The sequence below is a fragment of the Rissa tridactyla genome, chromosome 4, assembly GCF_028500815.1.
Source record: "Rissa tridactyla isolate bRisTri1 chromosome 4, bRisTri1.patW.cur.20221130, whole genome shotgun sequence".
Classification (NCBI taxonomy): Eukaryota; Metazoa; Chordata; class Aves; order Charadriiformes; family Laridae; genus Rissa; species Rissa tridactyla.
In genome coordinates, this window is record NC_071469.1 from 16,488,884 (window position 1) to 16,515,192 (window position 26,309).

The 26,309-nt window shown below is 40.5% G+C and overlaps 1 protein-coding gene and 1 long non-coding RNA gene across 8 annotated transcripts in view; one reads left to right on the top strand and one right to left on the bottom strand.

The window, feature by feature from the left end:
• The window catches only part of KCNC1 (potassium voltage-gated channel subfamily C member 1), a 134,519-nt gene that overhangs the window by 84,006 nt on the left and 24,204 nt on the right, over nucleotides 1–26,309 (top strand). For 5 of the 7 annotated variants that reach the window (XM_054199071.1, XM_054199072.1, XM_054199066.1 and 2 more), the window contains exon 2: nucleotides 14,571–15,504. In XM_054199071.1, coding sequence (XP_054055046.1) covers nucleotides 14,571–15,504 — 934 coding nt within the window. Of the gene's footprint in view, nucleotides 1–14,570; nucleotides 15,505–17,778; nucleotides 17,781–26,309 lie in introns of all 7 variants that reach the window. The other 2 variants (XM_054199069.1, XM_054199067.1) reach the window with 2 other exon arrangements.
• On the bottom strand, nucleotides 11,259–19,927 carry LOC128908576 (uncharacterized). Its single transcript, XR_008466017.1, has 3 exons — nucleotides 19,851–19,927; nucleotides 19,647–19,684; nucleotides 11,259–11,347 (listed from the first exon to the last, which is right to left on the bottom strand). It is a non-coding gene; the product is annotated as an uncharacterized LOC128908576 (long non-coding RNA).

Consider the following 26,309-nt stretch of genomic DNA (forward strand, 5'->3'; position numbering starts at 1 on the left):
TGCCACAAATCACTCGAGAATTAGAAACGGAGCGGGTGAAAATAACCCCTCTGGAGTGAATGCTATTTTCTATCCTTGCCAGCTAACAGAATATCTAGCTTAAGCACCAGTCCCGGCTTTCTCCTCTGTTCTTCAACTTCACCCCCAGCCCCATCTCCCCCATCTCTTTGTTTTCTGTAGCTGACTGCATTCACCGTGCTTACTACCTACAAGTGTATGAATTGTTTCTTTCAAACAAGTCAGCATCACAGACCACTCTTTATTTTTAAGGACCTTATTTCTACATAGACTTCTGTATGTAACCGTTTGCCCAAGGGCAGGCTGCAGAAAGAATGTGGGACAGCAGTCTGTCTCACATTCGGGAAAGAAAATACAACTAATACAGACATTGACAGAGAGAAACTACACTCTTGGAAACAATGCATGTCCAATGCCAGTTCATTTCACCCATTTTCCCTTATTTTTTAAATGCAGTTTTGTACCTATTATATGGCAATACTTGCTAGGGAATATTTACAAAAGTGATTAGTGATTTCTGGTGATTCACAGTTAATGAGTCTCCAAACCGAAATCTCCTTAAGGGCCAGATTTTCATAAGCTGGCAGTCCAATCCTGTTAAAATACCTGATAAGAAATTTTACTGTTGAGGACCTCAGTCTCATGACAAAATACCGAAGTCACTAGAAAGGGTAGTGGAAAAGTTCTCATCATTCTCTAACCCAGAATGGCCGTTTCTAGAGGTACAGATCTAGCAGAGTTGCGCAAAGAAGAACAAAATCCTGAAAGCCTACACAAATCTACAGCACTGCCCCCCCATCATTAAAACACCCCCACACCCCCATCACCACCACCGCATTTGCTATGTGTTGAGACTCACTGCACTGCAAGGTTAAAAAGAAGAGCATGGCTGAAAGACTGAGCTGGAATTCCACGATCAGATGCCCTTGATCTCTGCAAACACAAGTTCTGAGGGACTGTATCTTGGCCAACAGACACAGCTCAGCACTCAGAATATGACAGTCCTATCCATCCCTGTGGAAGTCTGGATATTAAGACACATGTTTTGAACTGTATTCCCTGATTTTGCCCCAATCCAAGACCTCAATACTGGTAGCTGTGTAGTCAAAGTTAAAACAACATACTTCAGAAATACAGAAATACTTCTAACCTTTGAGCCTCACAATCACCTTGGCTATGGAACTGGAGCAGCAACTACTTGTTTTGCCTTACAAAACAGTTGCAAAGATTGATACCTACACTAACATTTCAACAGTATTTTCAAAGCATAAGGAGTTCCACACTGTTAAATGCTATGCAATACTTCAGGTTCTTTATAGCACAAGTAGATGCATAATATTCAAACAAAGCTATTTCAAATGAAGGATATTTCTTTTATGTTGGAGGATAGAATTCAGAAACTAAGTTTGTTCTTTAACCACAGTTCACATCATACCTGCCTGTGCACTTGAGTAAACTAAAGAAATGCAAATACACCACAGATGATACAGCCAGAATGCAGCAAACAATAAAAGATGAGAGGATCCTATTATCCCACAAGATGTTGAATGTACTGCAGCACACAAGCTAAACACGGTTGCATAATATTGCTAGTAAATCCCTTAAAATATTGTAAACTCCTTTCATCTTATGTAGAAAACAATTTTCCTCTAGGTTCAGGCAGCGACTTACCTTGTCTTTCTTTTCTAATCTTTCCATCTTTCTTTTAACCTTGACTGCATGAGAGGTTGTTTTTAGAAGTGTTTGCTTGTTGCTTATGCAACATACCTCACAGTAGGTGTTTAAGGGTCTCTCTCTCTCTCAGAAATGCTGAACCTTTTACAGCCCCAACTAGAAGGGGTTAACAGAGAATGGTACTTAGTGCAGCTCCCCAGCTCCAGTTGAGATGGTGGCTCTCACCTTAGCTACCTACAAAGGGCTATTGGGAGCCCTTTTGAACTGCTGTGAGCAAGACAGCAATGTTGTGCAATGAGCCCTGAAGCATTACCCCTGGAAATCCTCTCTGCAAGAACTTCACAGCTGCTAACACTGGACTGGCTTAAGGGGAGGGGTAGTCACTACACATAACTGATAGCCAGGTTAGTATCACAAGTCTGATATGTGACTCATCAATTTAGCCTTAAAAATGTAATAATGAAGACAACTTTTTTCTGTCACTCTCCCGCACATAAGTACAGTATTTACATGTCTGTAGATATGCACTAATGTAGCTAGATTGGGTACAGTGAATATACACAGTAGGAGAAAATATTTTACCAGGGAAAGAAAGGATGGTACAACGCTCTCCTTCAAATCAGGATAATGCTGTCATCAAGGGGAGTGGGAATGTGCACTAACTGCCCTATACTGTGTACTATAATAGATGCTCACAGGATGGCAGATGCCCTTTTGAGCTTGGTTGTAGCTGTCCTATCTCTTCCTGAGGTTCATTTGCTGGCATGGTAAATTTGGAAACACAGCAGAGAAGGGATCTGTAGGTAGGAGACTATAGCAAGTATACATCTTGTACCTGGGAACAAGTGAAACAGAACTCCACAAAGGGAAATTATTATTAGTAAAAGCTGGCTTGTGTTCAATTTTTGGAATAGGAATCAGAGTGGGTCTGGTGCAGCAACACTGCACAGGAGATCAACCTGCATTCAGAGAGTAGAAGCAAACCTCCTGTCCATGGCATGGTTACTTTACAGGGCAAAATACCTGGAAGCCCATGCTGCATCCTGAGTGCTGGGAGTGAGGGAGGTGATCCTCTTGGCTGGCCCTGAGTCTGTCCTCCTGGTAAAGCCTCCTTCCAGATAATGGTGCCCCAGCATGATGCCTCTCTGCCTGCAAGAATCATAGAATCATAGAATTGTTAGGGTTGGAAGGGACCTTAAAGATCATCTAGTTCCAACCCCCCTGCCATGGGCAGGGACGCCTCCCACTAGATCAGGTTGCTCAGAGCCCCGTCCAGCCTGGCCTTAAAAACTTCCAGGGATGAGGCTTCCACCACCTCTCTGGGCAACCTGTTCCAGTGTCTCACCACCCACATGGTGAAGAACTTCTTCCTAACGTCCAGTCTGAATTGACCCATCTCTAGTTTTAATCCATTCCCTCTAGTCCTACCATTAGCCGACATCCTAAAAAGTCCCTCACCAGCTTTCTTGTAGGCCCCCTTAAGACACTGGTAGGCCACTCTAAGATCTCCTCGGAGCCTTCTTTTCTCCAGACTGAACAACCCCAACTCCCTCAGTCTGTCCTCATAGGAGAGGTACCCCAGCCCTCTGATCATCCTCGTGGCCCTTCTCTGGACACGTTCCAGCACGTCCATATCTTTCTTGTAGTAGGGACTCCAGAAGCAGCCCTGGCAGACCTGGAAGAGAGGAAGGGGGCTGTGGCTAGCAGAAGGCAACATAGGAGTCAAGGGCTACGAAGAGCCCTTCCTCTACTTTCTTATGAGACAAAAAGCCCTGGAAACACAGTGCTGTGGAAAGAGTCACAGGAGGGATTTGAAGCTGCAGAAATGCCATGACACTGAGGCCATTTCTGCAAGACCTCTGGTTCCCCCAGGCAGCCTCTATCTTCCTCTGGGTGGCAGGTCCCTCCCTTTCAGGGGGTTCTTCTTAATCCAAGGCCACCCCTAGTAATAGTAGCTACCCTAGCAGGGCTGTGCACAGGAGAGGAGAATGTGCCCCTCCACCAGTTCTGCGTGCTATAGCCAGGCATCCCCACTGTCCTTGAGGCAGGTATTAGATACCTAATATACAAACATATATTTATGTTAAATGTATTTCTATGTGTAATTTAGCATATTATCGTTTATATATATTATATAATATTACAATGTTTACTACATATTATTGTATGTACATTATAAATATTATATAGGACATTGTATGTAATATATACCATATAATATTGTAATAGAGTACAGTATAACTAATCCACATGCAAATACATATGCGTGTCTGTATTTATAATTTTTTATATATATTAATCTTATTCTATACATATGTATATACAAAAGATTGACGTTCCTTATTCCACCATTGGTGACACACGTCTTCATATATACTTAGGATTTTATTATTGAATGGAAATTTGCAGCCATGCTGAAACTCTTCAGCTGTTTGTGGGACTAGAACTGAGGAAGAATTCTGTATTTTGGGGCAATACATTGGATTACCATTCTTAGGGCAAGAGATCCTGTGTTGTGAGCAACACAACACCTTGCTGAGAACTTGCTCTTGAAAAAAACAGTCGGCACTCACTGAGTCAAATACCCTCAATATTGCTGGTCTGAGCCAAGACAGACTATATGACAAAGGCTGTTTTGGAATTTGCCTCCAAAAACCTACCAACACAGCTTTATAAGTTATTTTGCCACTAATTTGGATATCTAAAATGGCTCATAGCCAGTCAAAATCTAGTATTTGCAAAGATTGCTGTCAATGGAGATTTTGTATGAGTGAGGATGCTCCCATCCTGTGTATTATCCTTGCACAAATTAAACTGTGCAATAGACTCTGCCTAGCTGGGGAATGAAACATTTTTTGCTTTCCAAAATATTTTCTCATTTGCTTTAATAGTTGTTGGAGTTTCTTAATGTTTTATAAAAACTGACTAAAGTGATGGGACCAGGTAATTTAGATATTTGATATTCAGGCTTTGAAGAGCAAAGGCACAAAAGGACTCAATATTTTGAAACATATTTAGACCATCTAGGAGCTTAACAGGGCTTTTCTACTACACACTGCACAGTAGTAAGGAAAGAACTGTGATCATAATACTTTAAAAGCACAAAATGGCAGCTGTGGCTTAAGCTAAGTGAACACTATGGGAGGAAAAGTGTTTACAGCACACTGCTAGTCATAACCTGGAAAACAAAAAAGTTAATGAAAAAACATTTTCACTGAATAATGTGAAATTGTCTAAAATGAAACAGTCATTGAAATGCCTGGGGTTTAACACCTCATTTTCAGCCACCTTGTAAAGAAACCTGGCTTTTCAGGGACTACATCATCTGTCACATCCATCCACATAAACTGCAGCCAAAACAGGAAACCCTGAGTTCAACAGGTAGCGGCACCAAAGGGATCCCGGGGCTTCCAGTTTTTCAGGGTGATGAGTTGAGTGCCTCAATTCTGAGGTGCTCAGCTCAACTATCAGAGGGTAAACACAGCTGTTCCTGGAATTTACAGAAATCCTGGAATTCTGAGTGGTCAGATACTGAGGTTTCAAAATCCATGGTCAAATATGAAAAAGGTTGGTCTGTATCTCCAAAGAGGAATTCTATCACAATTGCTTTTGCTACAATATTGCTTTGGGAGAGAAATTGGATTAAGGACCCCACCATCGTAGGCACTGCAGACCCAAACTGCTCACCTCTGGGGATGATGCCTTCTGGATCTTCCCATAGTCCTACATAGGAGCTGTCAGCTTCCTATTGACTGACACACCCTACCAGCTATTGCCAAGTGCACACGGAAGATGTGCAGGTAGATTTCACACCCTGTCCATGTGAATTAAGCCACCTCTGGGCAAGTTACAGTGCAGAAGCTGTAACAAAAACGGGAAAAAAATAGTCTGTCTCCCCCACAAAGAGTCCCAGGACTTACGTAGCCTACAGCTAAATTCAAGTCAAAAGAATACCTAAGTTAGCAACTTTAAGAGAGAGAAAGTGTATGCATGTGTGTATGTATGCAAGAGACTAAAACCTGTAATTATCTTTGTAGTTTCACATTTCCAAAATCAAAATGCAAGGATTGGTCAGAGATGCATACTTACCTTCACCTGGCTGCACTTGATCCTAACCACGAGCATGTGTGTGATTTTTTTATTCAGTTTGGAAGGAGAAAAATAAGAACTACTTCTAAACCATAGGAAGCCTCAGGACTAAGCAGATTTTGCAAGTCTTTGGGTTTTCCCAGTTGGATTCTGCTTAGCTCTAGTCAGGAATTCCCCTTTATCAAGGAATTGCATAAGAAATGCCTTTTCTCTTCCCGTGAGGCAGGACTGGCAGCAAGTTAGAGAGGGAGGAAGTGTGATTTTCTCAGGAGACAAAATAGCATCCAGAACAAAGGTGGTGAGGTGAGATCCTGAAAATCCTAATGCATGACACTATCACCAGTCATTGCTACAAAATTCTCCTTTTCAGTTTAGAACAGAAAGTGTGCAGAGTCCAAAAAAAGTTACCTAGTGCTTAACAGAAAAAGACTGAAAAGCCTAGCAATAACGGGCAATTAAACTTCCCTGGTTTCATTTGTCATGAGTTAGTTTATGTTCCAGCGTATGAGATGTTACATGACTTTCTCAGTATCTTTAATTCTAGAGCATTTGACAGAACTGACAGCATAAAATTGTGTGGCACCATCTGAAAATGAGATTAATAATTATGTTGAATTTATGCAGCAAAGGCATGAGCATATGAAAACAGGAGTCTAGGACTCATGGAACATTTGAATGTTTAGTGGTTATTAACTTATAAAAGAAGGAAAACATCTGCAAATTTCTAAATGCTTAGCCGTCTGTAATGGATAGGACAAAAGTGAACAAGCTTAAAATGCAGCAAAGATGATTTTGGTTAGGCATTAAGAAGAAAAAAATACAGATAAAATATAGTGAAGCACTAGGATAAATTTCCTGCAAAATTTCTACAATATTCACCATTAGAGGTCCTTAATAACAGTCAATATAGCTAACTTTCAGGAATGATCAAAGACTGTGCTTTGGGACAGAGGAACGACACTTGGACACCCCTACCCAATGTACATTTCCACAGCCCCTCGAAGAGACGGGAGACTTTCTTTCAACACTTACAGCTCTTTCTGCAGTGTCCCATATAGCTAGCTGCAGAAGTCTTGGGGCCCTTTTGGATCAGGCATCTATATATGTTAAGATGAGAATTTCCCATTGAGCTGTTGCTGAGCAATATGAAACTTACTCCCACCATACTGTCTCCATATAGTTCTCACTACCAGACAGACTAGGGAGCTAGCAAGGAAGCCTGCAAAATAAATTCACATCTCTTCTGTGACAATGCACAATGTTCCTATTAAATCACAAGATTTAATCTATCCTAGATGAAACTGGAAAACTTGCCTGTGACCTACAAAGAACCATTCCAACCTTTGCCTGGTGACCAGCTGGCTGTGGTCACAGAGAAACACTGTACACACCACACTCGCGGTTCTGATTCAGTCTTTCTTATCCCAGTAACTACCTTGTCAAAGCACATGGCTGCCTGCTAGGACTAACATTTGAGAGATCTGCTTCTAATTTATTTATTGCAATGTCAACACCGAATAACTTAAGCATATTTTCCACAGATGACTGCACATTTTTTTTAACACGCTGTTTCATGTCTGCATGCCACTAAGCATTCCAAGATTTTTTTGCAAGCTGTCATATATTTTTTTGTCATTACATAACTATTTCATCCATGAGCTGCTAGTGGACTTTTTATCTGACTCTGGAGCAAGCTCTGTCTATCTGCAAGCCTACTTCTTCCATTTATCTCAGCTAAGAAACATGAATTTGAATAGTCGTGTGAATGAACCAGTATGTTTGCTGATGTGAGCTTCTGTATCGACTGTCTTATACCCCTGAAAGAAGACATACAAACTGCCAAGATGGTCATCTCTCCCTTCACAGAGAAAAGCTTGGTGGTAACATCAGATTGTGCCCTCATATATTTATTTCGCACCTACAGAAGTAGAACTGGATTTTTCCCTTGCAAATAATTTCAGTTTCATAATCATTGCTCAAAGGATCTCAAAACATCTTACATTAGGATTCTTAATGAAATGTTGAAGAGGATGCTTTTTGACAGTGTCCTTGCCTTTGCTCACTTTTGTGGCATTAGCTGGTTGCTAGTATCATGTGGCTACGTTTAGTCATTTGATCAGTCATAAAGATTCAATATTTCTTTCAAAAAATCAGCAGAATTACTTCCACATTCAAAATGAGTCATTTTTTTTAATCAGAGTCCATATCTCTAAGAAAGCCTGGAAAATTGGTCTTGACAGATAATAAAGTAGTTATAAAGCTAAGTACTTTGAAGCAGCTTTCATTTAACCCAAACTTTGGCTGAGCTGCAGCAAAAAGATTTGTCTCTATTGTTAAACATTTTGGTGATACATGGACTAAGATTTAAATGAAGAGTGGTTAAAGTACAGTTTTCAAAAAGCAAAGCTTTGTGATTCAAGTCACAGATAGGCAAATATTGCCAGCTTCATGCAGGTGTAATTGTTTTCAGAGGCAAACCTCAAACACATGAACTACTGTAAAAGGAAGCTGGTAAAGTATTTAAAGAGATACCTTGTGAATGGAAATCATGGAGTTTTATGTTCGTCTACCAAAAAGCACAGGGCTCTGGTTATATTTGAATTACTGATGCTTTGTAGAACACCACTTCATATGTTGCCAGCACTGATGTGAAACTCTTCTGATCCTAGGTTGTTCCTGCAAGATATACAGCCTTTACCAATCATAGACCTACCGAAAAATTACTAGACCTGTGATTTTTTATTATTTTCCTCACCTGCTCCCCTGCTCCCCACCCTCCAAAAAGAAAAAAACACAAACAAAAAAACCCAATCCCAACATATTGGATCTCACTAGAGTCATAACATACTTTTCGGGAAACCCCACAGCACTAATAGCTCCATCATTTGTCCTTTGGAGACAAAGATGGATGGTAAGAGTGTTCTCATCTCTTATTTCAGTCTTGGCAAGCGCTGGGTTCGGCTATGGGAGAAGCAGCAAACTTCATGCTGCTCAGAGGCCCTGCTCGTACAGACTAAGATGGCAAAAGCTTAGGTCCTGTGCTTTGTGGGTTCAACAGGACCAGGAGGGTTATGATGTAGTGATTTAAATGTTTTTGTCATTAAAACCAGAACTCACCAGAATAGATCAACAGAGAGGGTGCCACTCCTATAGAAAATGCCCTGATGCTTCAACAGATGTAGTTCAAACAAAATGCCATCTTCCTCTGCCTTTCATCCAGAGATTCAGGGAAGGGTAGAATTTCCTGGATTTCCCTGCAAAAGGGTAGGGATTAAGAATCCCTTTTTAAATACTTCTGTTAGAAGTTGCAAAGGGACTCTTTGAGTGTGATCGGTTTCTTTTCTCCACTCTAGCTTGAGTCAGGATTGTCAAATGATTCTGAGCAGTATCAAAGGAGAAGAGCACCTGTCTGCAGCATGCTGCTTCTAGTAACTCACTCCAAACATGTGATCTGGAATGAATTATGAATGGTGTGTCATGCAGACCACTATTTCCTAGAAAACAAACTCTGAAGTTACTGAAAATTGACTTGCAAAAACCATGCTGCTTCCAGTGCCACCACGCACTTTTCTTGTTGTCTATGGTCCAAGAGTGGTGTCTCTCTTATCAAAGACTCAGCACAGGTCTCCCTTCCCTGATCCCCGCTCCAGACATACATTGGGCTGGACACTGGGCAGACATAAACTGGGAGACAGTCCCAAGCCCCAAAGAGTTTACTATCTCAATAAAAAAAAATGTAGACAAAGGATGGTGCAAAAGATGCCGGCACACATGCTTGAAGACTAAGAATGTGTCAGTGGTTGAGGTTGGAAAAGAGCCTCAGTCATCTGATTTCTGTCCCAGTGATTTCATCACCACCCTTCACTGTCCATCTGCATCAAAGTCTGGCAATTCCAGGCACTGTATCGATGAATTCTAGTAGGTTACTGGGCTTATTTGTTTAAAACAAAACATAAAAAAGGTTTTTTATCTCCAAGATCAGAACTATCACAGAAATGCAAGGTAAAGTGCTGTTTTAAAAACTGGTTCCCAGAAGTAAACAGCCACACCTGTGTATTTAATACTGTCTGGTCCAATCCTCAGATCTTTATTCTGAGTAAGCCTAGCCTCCTAATCCTCATGTATTAGAAGGTTTATTTGTGTTTTTAAGGCTGTTGGACTTTTGTTTTCTTTCCATGCTGAGTGGAAAGATACTGGCTCATTATTCCTGAGAGGCTAGGTCTGATTCTGGTACCTTGCTCCTTTTACAACTATGTAAAGCTGATGTGAAACACTACTATTCTGAACTAATTGGCACTTCATAGTCACACAGCACTGCCAAAAATGGCTAGTTTGACATAGGGCAGTGGAGAAGCAGACCTTTGAGATAGATAGATAGGTAGGTAGGTAGGTAGATAGATAGATAGATTTAATCAGAGGCAATAAAAATTCAATGATACAATTCTCCACTTATGGGCAAATGTCTTTTAGATTCTTTCAAAATAACCTTATTAAAATATATCTGCTATTAACAGAAATTATGCAGGAGTGTAATTTATTCTCTCTCCAGAATTAAGACATTTTAATGTAACTGATATTTTAATCAAAATATCCCGTTTTAAAATCTCTTCTCTGCTTTCTCTTATGGCTTTTGCAGTTTTGGACAATCTGAGATTTTTCTTTGTTGGTATTACAGCTAGAAAAAAGCAATGGCAGCAGCATCTCTAGTGAAATAGGAATCATTCACATGTGTCAAAGCACATAAAAGAGTTTTGATCAGTTCAACACTTTACCTAGGTATTTTCTTTAATTATAGAAAATTTTAGCTGCCATTATGTAACAGCATGTGATATCACTTCATAAAATCCTCACTCCTTTCCCTCAGCCCATTCAGATCCTAGGAAGAAGAGAAATTCTGTTGTAAAATTTAAGTAAGAAGATTAAGAACCACTAAATAATGGCAGAGCAATCCATCGGTTTGATTAGTGTTCATGCCATTATTAGTGAAATAAAAAGAGACAGCCTTATTTTCAAAGATGTTAGAACATGTACGAGTTCATAGTTTTCACTAGATTTTACCAGCGTTGCTCATCTCTGGATTTGACAAGCTATCATGTTAGGCATGATGGCTGATCTCTGTTGGCCTGTGATGGTGGGCCAGAGAACACTCTTTTATTGACCCCTTTGGCATGAATGAACGCTGGTCTCCTTAGAAAAACATACTCGCTGAATTTGGTGCTATTGGATTTTGTTTACAGGTTCCTAGATCTTTTATCAGATAATTAACAAAGAAAAATATTCAGAATGAAAAAAGGGGTGGGGGCAATATAAACCGGGGATCACAAACATAAATCTGTGCCAGTGATACATTACGCATTCATCTGTGGCAAGCTGCTGAACTGCTGCGTCCCAAGCAGCTGCAGGTGATAAATCTATCAGAGATGGGTGCCAGTGAATGAATTGTCAGGCCTGATTCTCAGGCATTCCTGCATTTCTTTGGATCAGCCAAGGCACTGGGGAACTGTAACGGCACCTTTATTAAAGCGCTGCTCTCCATTGTCTTCTCCTTTCAGACTGTGCAGATCTTCTTCTAAAACAGAAAAAACAAGGGCCTTTCAATATTGAAGCATAGAATGACTAAAGAGCACTTTACTTCCCAAATATAAAACAGGTTTTAGGATTAGACAGTCATTCAACAGAGAAAAAAAAAATTAAATTGCAGAAGAAATACTGGCATTCTTTCTGTCACTAACAATGCTCAGGCATGGTTTTATGAAATCTTGAAAGCACTTCCACAACTTCCAAAGCTGAAAAGCATTCAGGAACATGCCCATCCCTGGAAAAGGTCTCTGGATGTTGTTAAATACAGATAGAAGGAAGGAAAAGCTTCACTTTTATTTAGCAGGTGCTTCCTGCTCTGTTGAACCGTGGACTAAAAGTTCTCAATTCCCCTCTGAAGCCAAGGTGTGCACACACAACGGCTAACAGCAAGAGAGATCATGGGTGTGATGTTCTCCACGGATAACACTGCTAGCATGTACCACTGCAGAGAACTTAAATGTCCTGTCAGAATTGGTTATTTCTTCCCTTCAATACAGCAAAACATCACTTTTCAAAATACTTGCTGTGCAAGGTCAGCCTGAAGGTTGTCCTAAGCAGGAAAAACTCACTCAGGAGAGATATTCATATACAACAAGAGGAGAATTGCATTTTGAGTCAACATAAAGAAAGGGGCATTCTTCACAGACCCCGTAGAATTCAAAATGATTTTTTACCCCTCTCTGCTTCTTATCTGTGAGTGCTACCTGACCTAATGGTATGTCAGCATTTCCTTCTGCTGCTCAAATTCTCAGGGCTCTACGACTCTGTGGTGAAAATCTGCTCCGGGCTGAAATGAAGCAGACATGCTGAGGCTGCTAGGAACATTTTCCTGAGTACTTGGTGCAAGGTGCCTTTTGTTTCTTGTTTTACCCATATTCAGACAATTGGGGTACTAACCTCTATTTAATTAAGCTTTGAGTGTTAACAATATCATACACAAACTGACTTTGACCACTTAAAAGACTCTTAAACCTATTTTTCAGGGAGACTGTTGATATACTAAAGTCAGTAACATTAAAATGAAAGCATATAGAACCTGTACACATTTATCTAGGATCACAACGCACATGACAAACATCAGCTGGTATTTTTTAAACCTGTTTTACAGATGGGGAAACTGCATGGAGAAATTTCCCTGTTAACAGGAGAATCTGATAAAAAGATACCTGCAGTCCTGCTTCTCAATTTCCCTAACCTCCAGACTGTTTGCCTTCCAGATAACTATTTATATTAGACATTGACTTCAGCACATATCAGCACATATATTAGATCATCACGTAGCAATGCTATGATAGCCTGAAGCATTTAGGGAAAGGTCCTGTCATTTTTTTAAATCTCTGATAATGGCTAGGTTCTGATCTCTTTGGAAACAAAGTTGGACTTGAAAAGCAGAAGAGCCTGTTTGCTTCTGTATTCTTCCAAACTTCTTTACTCTTATTGGCCAAACACTGGCAGAGGCTGCCCAGAGAGGCTGTGGGATCTCCAGCCTCAGAGGTATTCAGACCTGGACTGGACAAGACCCTGAGCAACCTGGTCCAACCTTGAAGTTGTACCAAACGTCCTCCAGAGGGCCATTCCAATCTAAACAATTCTGTGATTTTATTCTCTGCCAGTTTCTCTACGTTCTATTAAATAGCTCACCTCAAAACATGGCAAATCCTTCTTTTGACTGTGTTTGCTAATAGGGAAGGTCACGTCTAATTCTGCAGTAGGTCTACCCAGGAAAGAAACAGAAGGAACTTCTTAATTGCAGGAGAGCTTTGGTAGCTTGAAGCATAAGTTATTTTTACCTGGTCTAGTCCTGTGGCAACAATCTCTTTTAGATTATTGCACTGCATTTACTGGCAACAGACAATTAGAAGAAACTAGTTCTTTTTAACCCCTATTTCGGCTACACTGCTGAAAAAGGGATATTATGAATAACAGATCACTATAAGAATATTTGAATATTATTTTAATTACCACAGTCGCTCATGCTCATAAAGACAGTGAAATAATATCATATGTAACGTCTCTTGTGAAGGTGACACACAGGACAAACAGGAAGATAAGAGATGTAGGGAGTGAAATGGAAAGAGGTATTACCATTACTGTACCACTCCAACACACAATGAGAATTCTTAGATATACGCGAACTACTTAACTGATTACGGGAGGACTGAGCAGAGGAACTGGGGTTACAAGGGTTGTGAATTTTGGCCTGACTGACCCCCTCAGTTATCCTGGAATACAACCAAGAGATCTCCTTTAGGCTGAGGAAAGCCTGAGAAAAGCAGAAACTGAAGCAGAAACTGAAGCAGAAGAGGCAAATGCTCCTAAGACAAACACTCACTGACTTTGGGGTCTGCTACCACCTCCACTGTAATGATTAACCAAATTGTAATCCAACATTCTTTAAAAATAATTACCTAGTTCTGGTACAAGTCTTACATTGTAATGAGAATCTCTTCAAGAAAACCTTGTCTTCTAAAATTCAATAGATCTGTCTCCTTTTGGATCAGTTGACAGGCATACCTGAAACCTCTTTCTTCCCCTCCCAGCCCCCTGCCCCTGAAACATCTGGAGAAGGGAACTGAGAACAGAGATGTTTAATCTAGGAGAGCTTGGTTTGCTATGTGACTGTTCCTCAACCTGTCCCTGGGATTTGGTAACAAAGTCTGACGGTACCAAGCAGGACTGTCCCTTGCTGTAAAGCCCAACTGAGACTACCACTAGTATTTACTAGTACCTTCCTGAGATCTGAAATACCACAACTGTCACTAAGCTGGGAGCAGGAGGTGACCCCATACCACTGACACAATGCTGCAAAAAGACTTGCATGACAGTTGTCCTAGAAGGTGTGCTCTATCTTTAAGACGAGGAAGTAACAGAAGATCAAGTTCAGGAAGGTAGAATTTCAATATGTCCTTAACCTTAAATCCCACAGAAAGCTCTGAGATTTAAATGCTTGCTTGCTTAAATTTACACTTACACTAAAGTGCTATCTGTATAGGAATGGATGTTAGCACGTACTTATATACTGCTCTCCTCTGAGTTTGAATGTTAGGCTGTCTTTCCAGGTGAGACTTGGCATCTTAAGGCCACAGGAAGAAGGCTTGGCATTATCTTTAGTTTTAATACAGCTCTTGTCTCTCCCTGATGCTTCAGAATCAAAGCCACTGTATATTTACCTACTGTTTAACATTTCTCTCATATCTTTCTTTTCACAGTATGTGGCATTTGCCTCCCTCTTCTTCATTCTGGTCTCCATCACCACCTTCTGCCTCGAGACCCACGAGAGATTTAACCCCATTGTGAACAAGACAGAAACTGAATTCATCGGGAATGACACCCAGGTGCGGCACTACAGGGAAGCAGAGACTGAAGCCTTTCTCACCTACATCGAAGGTGTCTGTGTGGTCTGGTTTACATTTGAGTTCTTGATGAGAGTCACTTTCTGCCCAAACAAGGTGGAATTTATCAAAAACTCTTTGAACATCATTGACTTTGTGGCCATACTGCCTTTCTATCTAGAGGTTGGACTCAGTGGCCTGTCTTCCAAAGCTGCTAAGGATGTCCTGGGCTTCCTCCGCGTAGTCCGTTTCGTACGAATCCTGCGAATTTTCAAGCTGACCCGCCACTTCGTTGGGTTGCGGGTCTTGGGACACACCCTCCGCGCCAGCACAAACGAATTCTTGCTGCTCATCATATTTTTGGCATTGGGCGTCTTAATCTTTGCCACGATGATCTATTATGCCGAGAGAATAGGTGCTAAACCAAATGACCCTAGTGCCAGTGAACACACACACTTTAAAAATATCCCCATCGGCTTTTGGTGGGCTGTTGTCACCATGACGACCCTGGGCTACGGAGACATGTATCCTCAGACTTGGTCAGGCATGCTGGTGGGGGCCCTCTGTGCTCTCGCTGGTGTGCTGACCATTGCCATGCCTGTCCCTGTCATTGTGAACAATTTCGGAATGTATTACTCCTTAGCTATGGCTAAGCAGAAGCTACCAAAGAAAAAAAAGAAGCATATCCCGAGGCCACCCCAGCTGGGATCCCCCAATTATTGTAAATCTGTCGTAAACTCTCCACACCACAGTACTCAGAGCGACACTTGCCCACTGGCCCAAGAAGAAATTTTAGAAATTAACAGAGCAGGTAGGAAACCTCTTAGAGGAATGTCCATCTGACCGTTAACCTCCATCCCGCGTAGTGATTTAAGATTCAGCCAGACTGCTTTCTTAGAGCAATGGGTAGCACATTTATCCATTCTAGTCCCACCATCACACAGTGAATAATATGTGTGAAGTCTAGGTTGCAGGGACAAATGGTACAGTGGAGGCTGATCAGCAAAACTAAGCATGAGAGCACGCTCTAGGAGCCCAAACTTTGGTCCTGGTTAAGGGCATACAAGTCTCAAGATATTTTGAAGAGCTGTTACATCTAGTGGAAGAATTTTGAGAGTTCTACAGCTATGTTGCTGGACTGTGTAATGCATCTCAGAGGCTCCTGAGAGCTGAATGCTCCATAGAGCAGAGTAGGAGCCAAGTACTCAGCAATTACAGAGTTTTCTGACAAAACAGGGCTGGAATTTGAAACAGCCAGATGCTTTCTCATTTGTTCCCATTTGGGACCTTTCAGCTGTTTTAAATGGCAGATATTGTACATCTCATTACAGAAACTAGGTGCCTAGTAAGTTGAAGGGACAACTATACCATCATGCATATTCATGAGACAATCCCGTCTCTTTCTGATGATTAACTGCAAAGTAGAACAACAGCTCAAATTCTTGACACTAATGCAAAATGACTCACTCTGAGACAAGACTAGATGTAAGGATGTTTATTCCATGGCATGCAAATCAATCTATTCTATAATATTCCACTAGAATTTAGCATTTAGAACTATGAAGAGTTTTGAACCACATTTTCTAAAACATGCTCCTTTTGCAAGTATGGGTTGGTGAGTTACAGCTCTTTCAACCTTCTAGCAGCAAAGGTCAACTGGAAAAGGTCTGACTGGTCATTACTGGCCAGTTTGGCCTGAACAGTGATCACCTCTTATTCTTATTTTTAATTACATTGATTCATGTTAGTAATGAAACCAGAGCAAAATTAATCATACTAATTCTACTGGGAGGGGGGGAGGGAAATGGAAAAAATACTAGTCACCATGGAATATATTATAATGTCCCATGGCTAGTGGTTAATTATGGGAATATCTCAGTTTTATGAGAATCCTCCTATAGCATATAAAGTTACGGGGCTCCAATTTGATTATTTAAACCCCATAATCTACCTCTATCTATGGAATATCACGATTTATTCTATGGAGGAATTTCAAAGTAGATAACCATATTGAAAACAAAGCCAACTACATTTTTGGCAGATATTCCAGCCAAGTTGCATGGTTGACATTCTTCAGCCTATTCAGAATATCCCCCTGTGTTGTATTAGATAGAACAGATTGCCAGTCAAGTGATTTTAACTGACATGTAGTCAAAAAGAGATGTTTTGAAAGAGCTAGCATATACCTATGATGGTCTTGTGTTATCATTTTTTTACTTTAAAGAAAAATCTAATTTGTTACTCATTGTGAGTGAGGTATTCTCTCATCATCTCATAGCCATGCATGTTGATGTCATTGTGAGAGGCACAAAGAAAGTGAGACTTTCCTTTGTGTGTGACTTCACCAATGCCAATGCTAATTTTGGAGGGGAAGAGCTGGTGGGAACCTTTCCGTTTTCTATTCTCTTTTCTCTCCTTTTCTTGCTTCTTTTCCCTTTTGTGCAACTATGTAAAATCCATTCAGAAGGTAAATAGCTTTCATTTTTCTGTTAAAGGCTATTCCATTGCAACAGGCCAATCACAATTCACGTGACTGATAGACTGTATCTTTCTTATTGTATCTTTGACGCATAAGCGTATGGTTTTATCATCCATTCCCCTCAGGTTGCAAATGCTTATCACAACTCATATCCAAGCAGCAAACTTCTCATAAGTAGATGTCTTTGTGGCATCACATATGAAGAGGGAAACAGGGCACAAACAATATTGTGTGTGAGCAATATGCCAACTACCCAATTGTAATGTGCAAGAGATGCCAGACTCTTGAGTACTTTACCAGTCAGCTACAGAGTGACTTTCTTCTCAGAAATCCCTTGCTTTATAAAGTTCCTTCCATTACCTACCCTGGTCCTCACTGGGTAATAGAGGACTAAGAACTCTACGAGTTCAGTGCAATTCCACACCGGTATCCTGAGAATACGTGTAATTTTGGTTCATTGTGGAACTGTTTTGCCACCATCAGTGCTCTAAAATCAGCTGTTGCCACAATATCCATGAAGTATTGATAGTAACAGCAACTTATCTATTTCTGCAATAATTAAGAGAGACTATTTTTATATATGTATACTAGCATATATATTTTAAGAAGTAACAAAGCACACTTATACTTCAGCTAACAAAATGGACTCGGTAACACTGTTGCTGGAGTTCCATTTCTGATATTATTATGCACCACTAGCAGCAAAAAATATTGCCTGCATGTCTTAGCTTCCTAATAGGGAAAGATCTATACGTGTGCAAGAAAAAAGTAAAAAATAATAGGTAAGATCAGAACCGAACTGTTAAAACAAGATCTGTGTTGCCTTGGATGTTGAGGTTCACTTATGTAATATGAAGCATTCACAGGCACTGACTTGTTCCTGAAACTATAACCTGCACATTATATGAAAAAACAGAGACTTGCAAGCAGTGAATGTTTCCCATACTGCAAAATATTTGGATTGGTTAACAGCACCTAACTGTAAACAACCAGGTAACATTGCACTAGTAATGCAGAATGGGTGCAAAACGTTTCTAAAATAATGCCTGAGTTGTCCAAGATATTTCTTGTAATTTTTAACTGGAAAGGTTCAGTGTGACAGTATCTAGGTGATATAAGTTCATATGATGTATACTTAATACATTCTTCCAAAAAAAGTCTGTTTACCTGCTCAGGTGTAAAGGAGATCACATGAAGTTATTAATTCCATATATGATATGTGGTGGGATGATTAAACACTTCACAAAACAGTGATGAGTATGAAATAGTTCCACATATGACTATCTCTTTATAGCAGCAGACCAAGTCAGCAGTTCACAGCTGTTGTCGGTGCATACACACAGGGCCAAGGGGGCTCTACAGAGAGCTCTGCACAGCCATGCCCCAGTGCCTCCTCTCAGGCCAAGGAGCACTTTCCTGGCACGGACGTGCAAACAGCAGAACTTTGCCCACAGGCTGCACAGCTGCTGCCAATGATGCTATGGTCATTTGCAGGCAAAGCAAAGATGGTTTGAATTTAAGTTCTGCTAGGTTTGAATTAAAAATTTAAATTGTCACCAACACTCTCAGCAGCTCAGTCCCGGGCTAATCTCCACCTGGCAGGAGGGTATCTTTAAATAACAGCACTTGATTTTAATTTGATATAAAGAATGCCAGAGTTTGATTCTACCATGCCTCCCCTTTATGCAGCAACCCTTTCCGCTCTCCATCCCATCCAATCCCGTCAATGGGTGGCTGGGAAAGCAGCAGAAGGGGAGGAAAGGCAGTTCAGAGTAGAGGATGGCAGAGCTACTGCCGCAGGCAGGCCTTCACCAGCAGCATTAAGAAAGCAGAGATTTCCTCTATACAAAAAAATGTTCTTCAAGGCAGTTTCTGATGACCAAAAATTCTCAAGATACTGCTTATATAGTGCCTGGAGGAACTGGGCCTGATACAAAGAAGCAGATCTTACCTGACCAATTTGACCAAAACTCCTTGACCCGGGGATATCTCAGACTATAGAGGACGAGGTGTCTGCTCACTTAAAATATACACACCGAGTTCTAGCATCACCATGTCAAACTATTAACTTCATTTTGTTGCAGTGTTATTTACAGGCCCCATTCAAGATCAGGGCTTCATTTTGCCACTGTCGTATATGTGACAACCACTATATTACAATCAAATACCCGACAGGCTAAGTAGACAGCAAAGAGAAAATGGAAGTAATCTCCATTATTTTCATTTGACACAGGGCTTAATTTAATTGAGCAAGATCACTTGAAAGGTCTGTGGCAAGGCCATTAGTTGAATATAACTAAATAAGCATCAGTCATAACCATAGTCTGCTGTGATGCGGTGTCTTTTATCTAAAGGCTTCTGAGTATTCCAAACAGTCAGTATCATAACAGAAGCAAAATAGAAGAAAAGCAAAGCAAAATTTGCTTCAAAAAGAAGCAAAACAGAAAAAGCCGGTTTCAGCCAATTAAACTTACCTGATTTCTGTCCCAAACCACACACTGGTTATACTGTCCTACAAGTATAAGTAATTTATCTCAGTACACATAGTGAAACACTTTAAGGTACAAGTTTGTAAGAAAACCTCAAAACACGCAAAACAAATCTTGAAAGCTCTCAGTTTTGTTTTGAAAGCATTACTCAGCTCTTCAGAGCCCCTCTTCTGTGAGCTGTGTGCTTACCTGAAGGATAGGTTGTCTGCATGGTTCCATCTTAAAGTTGCCATAGGATGAAGCAGTGAATGCCATTTTCCAACACTGTAACAGAAATTTAGAATATGAATGGAATTCATAACTTCATTTGATGTCTAAAGCACTGTCTGGTGCCACAGAGCAGTGGTCTTAAGAATGCATCCATAATACGTAAGCACAGGTGATGGGTTATTTTGGTTTTGTTCAGAGATCTACCCCAACCTTTTACTGTTTTCGTATGCATAACACCAGCACACACAGTGTTTATATTGACTTTAATATGGCCAAAATAAGAATTTCTCACCTCTCTGATCCCCTCTGCATGCAGCTTCACTTAATCTATACTCCAAGCATATTGTATTTTTATACAAATGTATTGTGCAGCCTTTTTCACAGTGTACTGATGGCAAAATTATCTAGTCACTGAATAGCTGTAAAATATGGAAGAAATATTATTAGAATTCAAGTGCCTAAAAGGAGAGGGAAAATGTCTGTCATTACTAATACAGTCTTTAGCTTCAGAAAAAACTTCTGTGGTTGTTTTACTTACCTGCCCAAAAAACAATTTTCCATAACCCACTCCTCGACTATCCCTATGTCTGAATAGTTAAAGCAGTCCAAGTCTATCACTGACAGAGGGGAACTACCTAGTTATAGAGACTGCAGTGTACTCCGTGGTCAGATGAACTGGAGCAAGCTGTGAGATTAGAAACCTATTATTTCAATGCAATTTCCTGAGAGAGCGCTGATCTCCTTTTAAAGAAATAATGTGGAATTACCCATTTCAGCTTTATCACTCATGCTTTCTGAAGGAGTTGCTCTTTTCTCAGGGCTTCATTTTTCATCCCTTCTGTCACCATAACCTAAATAACCTGTATTCCTTGTGCAACACACTGGTTCTAACGTCAGAAGTATGCCGCGCACTATAATTCCAGTGCCAGTGCTCAGTGGGAGCTGGAGACTCTTGGCAGTTCTTGTCACAGGCCCATTATGGTGCCTAATATTTTGCTGTAGTTTGTGAACTTCAGTGGCTTTTATGGATAGCAAAGCATTGTTAAAGCCATAGGTATGTAGTCACTGTGGTGGTCCTTCAATCCAAGCGAAGAAAATTCTCTGATCAAATGCCTTTGAACATTAAAAAAATCCCAAACCCCATCTAATTTTAGTGTCATAAAACCTTTGACCCTCTCTGTAAGACAGACAGTAGACAGCGATGTAACTATAAAGAGTTTAGGCCTGGTTTAGCTCAAAAGACTTTGACGTTTAAATATGTTAGATACAAAAAAAACACTAAAAAGGCAGTGGAAAAGGTAATAGGGAGATGTTTTTTTCTTTCCTCCCTACATTTTGCCTTTCTAGCCTTTAAAAATCCAAAATTCATCATTCCAAAATAGCAAATGAGGTAACAATCGCATCTTAATGTCACTGAAGATGGAATCCTCTGAATCTAATGTAGAAATTGTAACAGCTTAAAATAAAATAAGTAACACTCACTTCTTCTCATCTAACTTAAGATGCATTTGCCTGAGGTCCCCCTTATATTGGAAGAAGAGTCAGGCAGTCTGAGAGAGCAATTCACTCATTTATGATCTGAATTGCCCTCTGGAGGTGTCTTTCTCCATAACTGATCTCAGGTGACTGCAGCTCTAACTTAAAATCCTCGGTTAAGTGCCTGCAGCTAGGTGGAAGCAATTTGGATCTATTCCTTGCCCACTGCCCCGTGTGGCATTTCTGCAATCTCATAGTTGTGGATCACATGCAAAGCAGAATTTGTAACAACTATAATGTAATACTTTGATGTACAATTATTCATTTGTCATTTCCTGTAGAGATACAATTGGTAGGTGTCACTCGTACTACGGTGCTTGTTTACTTTAGAATTTGAGTAAAAAATAACTGTACCAAGTCATTTGAAAACAAAAAGGAGGAACTATGAATTCAAGTACAGTGCTTTGGGTTTCCCGCTTTTCTCTGGCACTATGTGAGACATTAAAAAAAAAAATACCACCCCACACAGCCCCCTGAAGTCTGGCCACAGCCAGTGATGAGTGCATGTTGGGGCAGGACTGCACTAAGCTGAAAAACAATCACAGAACTAAATAAAGAATCTTAGGACTTTTCATGCCTTAACAACTTAATGATCGTGAGGCACTTTTAGTGATGGGAAAACACAGATACAAGCATTCCAGACAAATAAGGCCGATCTGTGCCAATCCTCTAGCACAAGGCAGATGTAAGTATGGTAAACCCTCTTTCTCAAGCATGTGCCTGCCACTGCAGCTCCCATGCCATCCAGTGCAAAATGCATTCCGGGGATATGAAAGAGGTACTCTTGGCATCTCTCCCTTCTGCTGGACTGAGTATGATTGGTGTTTGCAGGACAGTTACAACAAAAGACACCTCTGTGCAAGAAGTACCTCTCTGCTGCAGCAGAACTAGATAGACGGGGTGATTTACCCATTACTACTAAAGGCCAGAGACAAAAGGGTCTAAGGCGTGAGGTCCCAGTTCTGTGCCCAGTCCACTTGCTTATATCCCTCTTACACTGCACTTGTTGGAAATTTTCTCCACGCCTTTTGGCTACTTGCTTGTTTGTTTATAAGCACAAAGCCAAAATAACAAGTAATCTACCATTCCTGCTGTCATTGTTCTTCGTATGCATCCACGCTCCATGTCTCAGACACCTTCCATGCTGTACAGATCATCATACTGTATTTCTCAGTCAGAGCGGTAATATAACGCATTACATGTAGAAGTGGTACTTAGGGACATGGTTTAGTGGTGGACTTGGTAGTGCTAGGTTAATGGTTGGACTCTATGATCTTAAGTTCTTTTCCAACCTAAACAGTTCTATGATTCTATAAGATTGTAGCATGACTCACATGACTGCATTTTCCTGCAACCTCTACCTGACCTGTCAAGGACCCACTGCGCTCTACAGAATACAGTGTTAGAGAGACTCTCAGAAGACCAGGATGGGCATAGGTGAAACCCCATAAGTGTCAGGATAAAACTAGAAAGGATCTTCCAGAGCTCTTTGCAATGCAGCTCTTCCAGGAGCAACAGGTCTCAGCACTGCATTAAGCACATACCCAATAATACCTGTAATAGCAAGATGCACTGGGTCTACTTAACTAGAGCTCCTGTATTCCTTCTAGCAGTACTAATAGGTAGGTAGCCAACATACTATCACCTCACTTCAAGAAGTAATACCTCTCAAAGGTGATATTCTCTGGGAGTGATGTTACTATGTTGGCCAGTTAGTACTGGGAGAGGCAGTCACCACCGTCACTGGAGTACCTTTACTGGGGGACACGGCTTCCTGGAGGGACCCAGGTCAACATGGTGGTGAGTAAATGTTGAAGAGGTAGGTTGGGTCGGAAGGATTCTGCGTATTCATGTAGCATACTAAATTCTGCTCTCGTGCCAGTGTGAAGTCCATCAGTGTGATATCTACTCAGAAGAGCTTCATAGCAACTTTCAAAATATGCAGTAATATAAAAATAGGAAACTTTATTAAAGATACCTAGAACTAACAAAGATTTTTATTTTAACGGCCTTAGAATACTGGGGTAACTAAAACTGAGTTGCTATATAGGAATCTTAATTCTTTTACATGTTCTTCACATTTTCTCTCTCTTTTTCTCTTTCTCTCTTTCGCTCTGTTTGTTAACATTTACTTGTTATTACTGTACGTTGCTTGCGACTTGTGTATGTTACAGACTGTCACATTTTATTCTGTGAAGTTTTTCTCCAATTCCCATCAACCTGAGCTCCATGTTGGGCAGCCGAGGAGATTACAATACAGTTCTTTAATGCAAAAGAACAAGGAATGTCACAGACTATAGGTAACTTCACTGAGGTTGTGACACAAAACCTGATGCGAGGTATTAATGCAAAGAGTAAGTACTTGGTATGACAATAGAACTACTTAGTTAAATTACCTTCTTTTTTTTTTTTTTCAGATAGTCTGCATGGGAAAAATTAATTTTCATTACTCTCCAGCAGAAAAAATTCCCAAACCTGCCAATTTAGGATTTTTTTTCACTGCCATTCTGAAAACCACTGATGCCCATGCTGATGCATCATTACTCATTTTCAAAGGTTTAAACCCATATTTTCTATGCTGTTCTTCTCTATGCTATACTTCCTTCCATACTCTCCAAACTGTAATTTCATCATTTCATCATCCTTTGTCTGTGATTTAATATATCTTCTCCATAATTCTTTTTCTAATTTAATACAGTTATATCCCTTTCACTCCAAGGACCTGATTTAACAACAACAAAGACAAGGCCCTACCCATGAGATCCATGTTTCTTAATCCTGCATGAGGCTCTAGAGCCCGTAAAAATTATTTTCTGTAGCCAAAGATGCTCTGGCACAGAAGCATAATTGTTATTTTGCTGAATCAGGTCCTGAGCAAAGTATTTTGTTTACTATCTCCCCCAATTCCCTCCAAACACTACTTTGAAAGAATAATAAAAAATAGCTGATAGACATTTGTGATCATTTTTAAATCTTGTTCTCAATTATCAGTAAATTCTATGTTAACTCAGAAATCACTATAGCCATGTACTAACTCAAGAAAGGATATTTTTCTCAGTGTGCAGTTCCTTTACTTTCTGATTCGCTATTGTGCTCTGACCCTCCCTTAATCAGTGAAGAAGCACAGCAGAGTTTAGATAGAGTCTAGTATAAAAAAATAAAGTGATTTATACTGATGCAATTGATAAGTGGCCAATGAATATTAATAGGCAGTAAACACTATCCAGGCAACTAAAACAGAAACAACTTGTTAACAGGAGTGAAATTTAAATTAAAGAGACTCAAGAGGGTAGGGATTTGAACTGTAAGAATTTCCTTTCCATGCAACATCTCAGAGAGAAATTTAGGGATACAAACTCAATAGGTATTTTCAGGTGCTGAGCAGCTCTTAACCCCAACACAAATCAGAGTAAATGCCTTTGGATACTTGGATTCATACTCTTAACTTCATCATAATTGCTTGCTTAGCACAAGAAGTATGAGGCAAAAGTGATGCTGCAAAAATAGGATGCAAAAAGGAACACAAAATCTTTGCATTTTCTCTAGAATAAAAACAGCTGGGAAATTCTGTCCTCCACCAGCAACTACAGCAGCCTCACAGCTGCTCTACTTCACAATTCCAGCTAATAGGCTTGTAGCTAGGAAAAGCTAGAGCACAGCAGTCCTCCACCCTCACCTTGGCCATGCCACCTCTGGTCCTGTACTATTCTGTTACTAGCCCAAAAGCCATGGAAAACGGCCAAGAGAGTTTCCCGTTGTCAGCATAGTATGACACAACTAATATTTGCCACATTAACAGACCTTTTATATTACCAGAAAAGTGCAAGAGGAGTGAAAAGCAGAAGAGTAATTAATTCACTCGATGGACAATGTACCATTACTTTCTTCAGGGATACGGTTGGATTTAAGGTCTCTGCTGTGAGGGACCTCATGGAGATTGTTCTTCATGAGAGACTTCAGGCATCTACTGTGCAAGTTAGGGTTAGCGACAGGAGTTTGAAATGAGCAAATGAAAAACACCCTCAAGCTCTGAATGAGAATCAAAGGACACTCTCAATTGGTCAGAAGTGGGACTATCCACAGACCATAATCTGGCGATCCCAGGTTTGGGATTAGGGCTATAAAAGCACAGTTGAGATTTAGACAAGCTATAGATTCATTTTTAGGTGTATATGGGGTGGTGGTGTGGAATGTAACTTTAGTCAGACAAGGTGTCCCCAGTAGAAAGATCTTCATCTTTCAAGAAACTTACTTTCTCAGTTCTGGCCCTGTTTTGCACTCAGCTGTTCCTACCTCCTCCCTGCTTGTCGACCCCTTCCCTTGTAACAGGGATGCAGAACCTTGAAGTCCACCAAGGCTTTGTGTAATGGAAAACGGCTATTCAGGGAAGTTGTAGGTACTTAAGCAACAAGGGTAGCTGGGAGGAAGACAGTCTGTGTTCTTCTGGGAGAGATTGACAGTGACCTAATGTGACAAAAGAAAACAGCACTTTGTCTCTTAATTGCTGTGTTTCTGATCTAAGGCTGAGAAGACTCCATCTTCTTTAGTACAATGTCAAAAAATCTAGCATGGTTCATGTACTCATAGGTAAGCATGCATGGATACCAGGCTATGAATTGTGGAGTTTCTTTCAGCCCTGTTTCAGTCAAAGTGGTTACAGCCTAGAGAAGTTCGTATAAGGACTGGAAAAGGCATTGGATTTCCAATCCTGAAAGGACTGAAAATGGTCCACTCTGAGAGTGCCTTTCAACCCATCCAGACTCCAGTCTGGGGTAAGTGACCACTTCACAGCTCTGTAGATGCATGGGAGACAAAGCAAAGCGGGGGGGCTACAACCCCAAGAGGAAGTGATGTACTTTAAATGAGTTGGGACCATTCCGGGCCCCCACACAATTTATGAAG